This window comes from Homarus americanus, unplaced genomic scaffold (assembly GCF_018991925.1).
Source record: "Homarus americanus isolate GMGI-L3 unplaced genomic scaffold, GMGI_Hamer_2.0 scaffold2539, whole genome shotgun sequence".
Lineage (NCBI taxonomy): Eukaryota > Metazoa > Arthropoda > Malacostraca > Decapoda > Nephropidae > Homarus > Homarus americanus.
Genome location: NW_024725489.1, coordinates 2,089,787 through 2,099,401, shown reverse-complemented (window position 1 = coordinate 2,099,401; position 9,615 = coordinate 2,089,787). Strand labels below are relative to the sequence as shown.

The following is a 9,615-nucleotide window of genomic DNA, read 5'->3' as shown; positions in this document are numbered from 1 at the left end:
TTTCTGTAATAAATAGTTCCTCTTTTGTTTTTAATGTGTGTTAATATATTGAATTCTTTTGTTGGTAATGACTAATCGTTATCCTTTTGTTTCCAGCGTTTGACTTTATTATGTCTTTTTTGTTTATACTCTCATATGATCTCTTGTTTCTAGTTCCTTGTCTTTATTACTTTTTTTGGTGTTTTATATTCTGTACACCATGTAGCTTATTATTTACTGTCATTCTTTTGTTTCTTGTGTCTGATTAAATTAAATCATTTGAACACTTATGATTTTGCAATTTTTTTTACTATGGTGTGTAATGTTGAATGGAGCATTTAATTGTTTTGTTACCAGCGTGTAATTGTTGTTTATTGTGTTTGTTTATTTGTTTGTTTGCAGTGCCTAACAATTACTCTTGTGTTGCAGGAGACGTGATGACGGGCGTATGCTTCGTGGGTCTGTGGAACGTGAAGGCCCTGCAGTGGTTCGTGTTGGCGCCCCTGTTCTTCTACCTGGTGTTGGGCACGGCATTCCTCTTGACGGGGTTCGTGTCCCTCTTCAGGATCCGCACCATCATGAAGCATGACGGCACCAAGACCGATAAGCTGGAGCGCTTCATGATCCGTATTGGCGTGTTCAGTGTGCTGTACACGGTGCCGGCGACGGCGCTGGTGGCCTGTCTCTTCTACGAGCAGGCCTATCATGACGAGTGGATGGTGGCGTGGCAGAGGGACAAGTGTGGGTCCAAGGAGGAGCCCTGGGTGACCTACAACATCAACTGTCCCCCGGGTGTCGACAACGAAACGCCGCTCTCAAGGCCAGACTTCATCTTCTTCATGGGGAAGTATCTGAGCACACTGGTGGTGGGCATCACCTCTGGGTTCTGGGTGTGGAGCGGCAAGACCCTCTCCGTCTGGAAGAACTGCTACAACCAGTGCTTGGGTCGCAGGACTGAGAGTTACGTGTGACAATCCGCCCCCGCCTGGCCTACTAACGCCCACGCCCTCACGCAGGGGGGAGCAGGAGCCTCAGTTGGTCCGCCCCACACCCCCCAGCCTCCCCCGTCCACCGCCACCACCACTGCTGTAGCCAGACTCCTGCCAGAGGAGGCTGTGCCCTTCAGGCCCACGCGCACTCCTGAGGAAACCAACTTCTGAAGGAGGTGCGTCGTGGTGCTACGGCTGTGGACGGTGGTGGAGGCGGCGAGGTCTTGAGAGGCCTCCCGGCGTCACCCCTCAAGTGTTGGCTCCTCAGTGACGCTCACCAGTCAACCCAGATGACGTCACCAGAACGAAGAGGAGCCACTGCGCTACGTTAACCTGCGAGATAGTTGCCAATTATCCTAAATTTAACAATATTCTAATGTTCAAAAAAAGAAAGAATTATCAATGAATAAATTTGCTACTGTTCCAATGTTCAAAAAAAACAAAAAAACGAAAAAATATGTCATTCTGGTTTAGCACTTTAAGAAAGAAAGAGAACCAGACTCCTGCGAGAGGCTGCTGCACTTTATGATTCACTGTAAGAGTTAATTTTTGGCACTCATCTATTGGTGAAGTAAGTTGTTTACACCCGGGCCAGGCGGGACCACCACACGTCGTTCTCCGTGAGCGACTCTTTATTTTTTTTAAAGTTTCATTTATTGTAGTTTTAGTTTCTAGGAACAAATCCTCTTTCTCTTGAGGGTTTTGACGTTCTTATTTTTCTTCTTTTATGCATTAATAATTTGACAGAGGGTGCCTGGTGTGGTGCAGAGGTCCACACTCACGGCTCTCAAGGATTATTACCTAAAGTTGTCCCCTTAATGAGTGGTGAGAGAACCCTCCACTCCAGTGGTGGCAGTCTCAGTGTGACACAACAAGTTGGACTCAAGTTGCCGACACAGCTTAAGGGAGACACTTACATTACGCCTTCACAAGTGCATTTAAGAGGAATAGTGTTGTTACTGAAGTGAACCAATAAAACACGTCCTTACGTCACTAGCTAGAGGGGTAAACTGTTATATTGCTAAGAGGGAGGGACTGTGTTGTTGAGTCACCTGAGTCACGTTCTCATATCTCCAGCTTTGAGGGGAAATTTAAGCTATGAATCTTTGAGAACGTGAGTTATGCCACGATATGTAGGAGGCAGTGGACCAGAGAAGCGAGTATGTGTGTGTGACGGGGGGCGTATTATGTACACCTCCCGAGACTAGTCACCTGTGTAACTCCGGCAGGGGAACTCTGACCCTTTACTCAGGAGGTGACAAAGGCGAGAATTCCGTAACACGTACTCACTCCTTCAGGTCGGCAGCCTTCAGGGAGATGAGCAATATTGACCTTTATGACAGTTTAAGTTAAAGATCAGTTTCCCTCTGGTTGCTGAGAGGATACGACTCTTTAGGTTCTTAACGTTATGTTTTGTTGAGGGAGAAGCTGTGACGACCAGACCAAAGGGCGCCTCTCATGCTTCTTGTTTACATTTGGTGGATACTTAACTTGATGACACCCTGTGGTCGTGTCATTACGGTGTGTGTGTGTGTGTGTGTGTGTGTGTGTGTGTGTGTGTGTTCAGAGTAATTCAGAGTGACCTTTAACTATTCAATATCTGGTTGCGTAAGGTCACGGTCCAAGGTCACAGCACATTACCCCAGAGGTCCGGATTCTCAGAAATTCATGCGATTAATAATTCCTCTTTAACTGGTGCTCAGAGAACGTATCTGATTTCAGTCAAGTATCAGTGCAATTTCCATATCCTTAGGCCACCATGTTTGTCTTAGGTTAGGTGAGCCAGTTAAGATACGTTCCTGCAATATCAGTTAAAGGGAAAAAAGTTAACTTACGAATCTTTGAGAGTCTGACCTCCACAGATCATATGTCTACTTAGAGTGAGACCTTAATTTATACCTTGTCAGGATTTTAGGTAAGACTAAACTTGTTAATAGAATATTTTACATCACTGGGCCGTGTGGTGTAGAACATCTCCCTAGTGTGCTCCCAGCTTAAGTTTATTTATTTCACAAACGAAATAAATAAATGTTCTTTTATCAGGCATTTGACAGGGAAAAATAGATCGTATTTTATAAGATATTTAATGGGAAATAGACTGCCCCTTTTTATGATATTTAACAGGAAAGAGAGAAGTATGACTGCCATTATAAGATACTTAACGAAAGATATAACTCCTTCATGTGTTACGTGACCGGGAGGAGACAAACTGTTTTAGGTCTTTTATGTTTCTATGTCGAAAATCCTTTGGGAGGTGTTGGTTTAAGACCATCTTCTAACATGTTAACTTGAAAGTATCATTGACAGATTTTTAACTTGGGATTTTCTTTTAGGGATTTTGGAGAAGTCCCTGGTAAGTCTGAAGGACTTAAGGAAACTCCTTATTGATGATATTTCGTAAGGATAAGACATAAAATCCTACCTGAGCACTTATATGGAATCCCCCTCTGTGGGGTCTTACTGTAGGATTACTCATAGAAATCCCTTGCCAAACTGAGGTCTATGTATAGAGTCCCACGATGGGGTGCCTCTCTAAAAATCCCTCGTTTTGGAGTTATCAATAGATCCTAAGGGAATCCCTGACCCCTCATAAGATCTTATAAACTTTCCCTTGTAAGTCCCTTTCCTCTATAGGGACCCCATGGGTCCCTTAAACCCCTAAGGGTGGGTGGGGACAATACAAGCAAGAGTAGTTTGTCACCTGTCGTCAGTGACCTGTCTCCTTGATGACCACCTGGACACCTGTACCCCTGTTTACAAACTGTTCCTGTAGTATGACCTGACGACACAGTAAACGCAAAACACTTACCAGTAGTAGATACAGAACAGTGTAGTTTATTATGATGTACAGTATATTTGTGTTTGAAACTGTAGTGGAATGATGCAACAGGAAGGAGATGAAAAAGAAGACTGAGAATGAAATGGAAGGATTGAGGTGTGTGTGAGACAGTGTACAGCACAAGGATAGTGGTGACTCTCTTTACATAATGGATAGTGAGAGACAATATGGTCAGTGAGCTACAGAAATAATCATAGATTTCTGGTACAGAGAACAGATTATGTCGTGTCGTGAGATCACACCATGGGGACTTGTTTGTGTAGCTAAATATGAGCCAGAGTGGTCCTGGGACACCAGATGTAATGCTAAGTTTTGTCTTTATGTTCTAACTCAGTGGCGTTGCTTTTATGTAAATATTTTTAGGCCATAGTTAATGTAAGATTTTGTTCATTTTTTTAACTATAAATCAAAACGTGTATCTTTTTTATGTACTGTACATGATAATCAAATTAGTATTTTGTGTGAGTTGTTTTAGGTGGGGAGGATGTGTTGTGTGCAGGGTGACATACACACACACACTACACTGTATATAAACCTTATTTAATAATATTTGCATAATAGGATGTAATAGAAAATGGTGTCGAAAGACGAGTCATTATTGTTTTTTTTCTTTATTAAGGGAGATTAATAAATATCTCAGATCCTTGTGTTAATATAAACATTAAGTTAGAGAGAAATGAAGATCTTTTTGGTAAGACTTCTCACATTGTTGTTAGGAAGTTCAAAGTGTAAAGTACTTAGAATATTGTAATTTTATATATATAGATATATAAATGAGGGGGAATATTATTTGTCTCTCTAGGATGTCAGTGTATGGAGTTCACACTAAACACATGAATTACAAAATAAAACACAAAAAAACAAGGCAAAGAAGAACAAAAATGGTTTTTGTTTTTGTTTGTCCTTGTAAGACTTTTATTTTCAGATTGAATAAATTTTTAACCTTTTTTAAAATAAATTATAAGAGAACTGAGATTTAATATTCCCAAATATGTTAATTTGGGAGTTTAATGTTGAGATATTTAGATATTTTGTTCAATAATGGATAATATCTGTTTGTTCCGTGTAGTGACCATTTTTATACACCGGCCAGCTGCTGTCATGTGGTGGCCATCTGTAATGAATGGAGTCATATGTTCACAAGTGTCAGGTATGATGAGTGGAATCATCTGTGTACCAGAGTCTATTTTTACCAATGAATCGTTAGTTTGTTGTAGCGTCAAATTTCACGAAGGAACCAATTTGTTTACAGGTTAGCTTAAAATAGTGAATCAGTTGTTAATATATAATCATAGTATCCAATATGATTAGATCTTATTTGCCTACAGGTGTGTTTTCACTTTGAACTGCCAGATGTATTGAATGAAACCATTTGTGTACAAGTCAGTTTTTATTAGTAAGCTTTATGTTTACTGCCACAGCCAATTTTGTGAACGACCTCCATTGTTTTATGTTAACTTACGAATGAATCCATTTGTTTACTATGATGTCCTTCACTCGGGATGCCAGAAACCTCCAGCCAAGCACCGTGTTTATTGTAAGATTGTTGTCCCCCCGCCCCCCCTTAGAGGACCCGTGTATACTGACCGTCACAAACTGGCCACACTACCACCTCCCCCTGTGTGGTGAGTGATGACACTACAACTTGCATTTATAGGGGATGACTTAACTTAGGATACCATAACCAACCTCGAGACTACTGAAAATTGGGTTCATGGTAGTTTATCATTTAATTAATTTTGATAAATACAGTACTGTACCGTTTATGAATGTATTATCAGTACGGTATTGCATTATTATTACGTATTGTTATTAGCTACAATATGCTTCAGCTCCATATGTCACTGACTGACTCCCTCACTGACAGAGAATAATTGTCACTGACTCACTCACTTATTCACTGTCAGAGAAAAATTTACTTGTAAGGTGACGCAGCATACGAGTAACTTGTACTTATTATCGTCCTGGCCCCTGGGAGTTTACTGTTCGGTGTCGTGAGTTATCGTCAGTGTGTGTTGTTGAGACTAGACGACACAAGGCTGGGGTTGTCCTGACCTCACACCACTAGGGGGAGTTACTGGTAGTCTGGCCTCTGGTAGAGTCTAATACAACAAGTGTTAAAAACTGGTCATTGTTGGTGTTTGTCCTAACTAAAAATTTGTTCCATATTGATAATAGAAAACTCTCATCTCCTTCCAACTGTTATTACCATGAATAGTTAATATGAGAATTTTTGTTTCATAGAGATTTGACCTTTATTATTAACTTGCTTAAGGATTATTGATATTGGATACTGAGGTACAGAGGTTAAAGGTGTATTTTGAAATTAAACATGACATTAATACATTTCTTTAAGATATAGTAATGTCACTTAGTCTTGTTCAATAGGTGGAGAGATGAGGGTGTGTGTGTGTGTGTGTGGTATGTGTGGTGTATGTTTGGGTGGTATACTGGTATGCATATTGGGTGTACTTATATAGGAAATGATTATAGGGTGTGTATATGTAAGGAATGTGTACATTTAAGTGTATACGTGTTGTATGGGTATGTATTTTGTATGTGTATGATTTTAGATTTGTTTAGGGCATACACCAACTACAACCGGTTAGAAATAATACTACAACTGTACTAAGAGTGGACAAGATACATAGTGTAGTTTGTCCCCGTTCAAAAGTGACTTGAGAACGTCCACAAAGAGCTTGCCACAGTTATATATGTGTATTTATGTGTATATTGTGTACATAATTCCAGTAACTTTTATATATGTTTTGTATATAGTACATAAATAAAAAGATCTCATTTGAATGGTGTTGTAATAATAATTCCTCTTTAGTCTAATTAAGATGTTAGTTTGATCATTACAGTATATGCTTAGGGCTGCAGAATTAGATGAACTCAAAGTGGAAAAATTATGGAATAGATGACAACAATATACAGTATAGATAAACTAATTGAAAAATAATCTATGACAATGGAAATATTTGTAGAAAGGAAAAAAAACTTTGGCATTTGTGAATATAGGAAAAAACATTTGATAGAATTACTGCACTAGAAAACCAAGATTGGGAGGTACTGGAGAATAAATGTGATATTGTTGAATACCATATAGAGATTTTATAAAGTGTCATAGAATATTTTATAGTGTGAAGAGGAGAACAACATTAAGCATACACAGAACAGGATGTCACTGAAGCTCATATATCTTGAAGGAAAGACAGACGTGTGAGGGAGTGCATGGCGTCCACTGGCTTATGGGGGGATGTTATGGACGGAGGTGAGTGAGAGAATAATTGTTTCACTTGATTCTGTTAATATTATCAATAGCGATATTAGTATTAATGAAAATATTTTCAAAAGACCGATATTGTTATCAAACTTAACACCACAATGAATGCATTTCTTGGTGAGGCTCAACAAAGGGGCGTGGGTGTGAGGTCACTTCACTCCAGCAAGGTCACGTGCGGTGCTTCACCCCTGACCTGCCTGGATACTACAGTGAGAAGGAACCTCCCTCACAGCACATACACTCATACACGTCCTCGTAACTGAAGATATATGAATTTCCCTACCAGGTTGATTTTAGTTAAAGCATATAAAGAATATTTGTACGTAGTTTAGAGGATATATTTAAGACTACATACCTACTATGTGCGGTTAAGCATCTCATCTTCATTTTTTCTTTAATTGCTGCTAATAGAACGTATTTAGTTAATGTTGATTCTTGGTATAATTTTGATGTTACTTGTGGGTGTTGACCAGTTAGGAGCATTCTAGTTGGCTAACTAAAGCTGTATCACAAAATAGCCATATCAAAATCACCATAAGACGACATTTACTAGATACCCTCTCTGGATATCAGGAACATATGAATAAAGGAAACCATTTTAATTAGAAAACAAATAAAAATATCAAAACTGTATGAAATCTAACCCAATAATCTCAATTACTATTTTGATTCTAATTGTGGCAGAAAGTATATGTATATAAGTGTACATAATATTTACTGATTGACATCCAACCATTAATACACGTCTAAGAATTTGAGGTCATAAGTACTCTAAAAATATGGTTATTTTTCTCTCTAAATACTTTGTACCAAAACACAGGTTACAAATTTATTTTTAATGTCAATAAACCTTTATCAAGTGAGTAGCAACATTCCTGATTACTGACTGGATGGTACAGGGATGATGGTAATGACGACAGAACAAAATCCTTAAGGTTCAAATTCTGTTGAAAACTACATTGTTTGGGCGTCCTAAAGTATGAAATGCTCTCTCCCGACTTAACAGAGCTACCAACATGTTTTCTTGTCACCTATCCTTGCACAAATGCAATTCCTTTTTTGTATTGAAAAATATCACCTATAATGAATTTAATTTAAAAAGAGTACAATAAATCTTATGTATAAATTTACAAATAATAATAAAAAGAATGTATACCATGATTAGATAATGTGGTTTTGTTCCATTTGTTGGTATTCATGATGTCCACTGTCCAAACAAGCCTCCGTGTCACCTCAGGTCAACAAGAGTAGTGTGTTTTCTGTTTTGTGTTCCTTTCTTCAGGATTTCTGCCTCAAATTTTGCTAATTGTAAGCCAACAAACGTCTTGAAGATTGATAAGTGACAGAAGCTCCTTAAATTTGGCTCGAGAAGCAGACGTCGGCTGACAGACGAGGTAAGATAAATGTTTGTTTTTTTATGGGTCGACTGCTTCTGAACATGAACAGGTAGTTAAATTCTCGCTCATAGTTTTTTGTACCACATAAAATCTGCGTTTACGATGTTCAGTGTCACACGTTGTTCATAAAACTCGTATCATATGAGCTACAAATGCTTATGAATTAACCAAGTGTAAATAAATAGAGATTAACATTTTGTAGCCGAAAATTTGACTCATTATCTATGACGTCAAGAGAGTTAAATGCCTCCCTCCTCCGGGGTATTTTAATTATCAGTCTTTATGATCACATGACTTTATATAACATCACTGACTAAATAAAAGAGAATTATGAGAATGGAAGAGAGGGTAATAATAATACTTGAACAAAGAGTGTGTCTCGACCGAGTATACACCACGCATACACAAGTACAGTACACGTGCTTACAATATATACACAACACAGCGCCAACACATAACATGCAACACAAGTACATAAAATATATACATAAAACGCCCGTGTAAAACGCACACGTACACAATACTCAAAACAGTTGGCAGACACTAAACTGGTAATGACGAATACATCACAGCCAGAATTAGTGAAACAGTGAGTGATTAAAGCTGACTTACTGATTATGTAAGTGTTCAGTAGAGCGTGTCATGAAAAATAGACTGCTTAATGATTGCAGTAGTTGGATATAATAGTTTAACCCGCTATTTTGTATTTTGTTTACCTATCACGTGTTGAATAATAACCATTTCTTTACTGTGTGTGTGTGTGTGTGTGTACCAGTTACTATGATCGTTGTTGTGTATATTCATTTGTGTGTAAGCTGACTGGGTAAACCAATCAGTCAGTCATAACAAGTGTTGTACAAAAGAGGTTTTCAACTTCGTGTTGTTTATAGTGTTTGATAATTTTGTCTAATTCCTTACGATGTTTACCTATTTAGATTTTTAGACGATTTTCTCCTAAAATTTCATACAAAATATTTTTATATAATCGTTGGATGTAAAACAGCTATAAACTGATTTGAAATTTTGTCACTTGCATGATTACTTGTCGTTAAAATGCAGTTTGATAAAAAACATACTTAAGTTTACTGTATACCTACAGTGTAGTAAAAGCTAATTATATATCCT

The 9,615-nt window shown here is 38.3% G+C and overlaps 1 protein-coding gene across 1 annotated transcript; it reads left to right on the top strand.

Moving 5' to 3' along the window:
* The first annotated feature begins 308 nt into the window (after positions 1–308).
* LOC121864964 (frizzled-1-like) lies at positions 309–6,612 on the top strand. Its single transcript, XM_042364189.1, has one exon. It carries the CDS (start codon positions 309–311, stop codon positions 948–950), a length of 642 nt encoding a protein of 213 aa, XP_042220123.1. The 3' UTR covers positions 951–6,612.
* Positions 6,613–9,615: the final 3,003 nt, after the last annotated feature.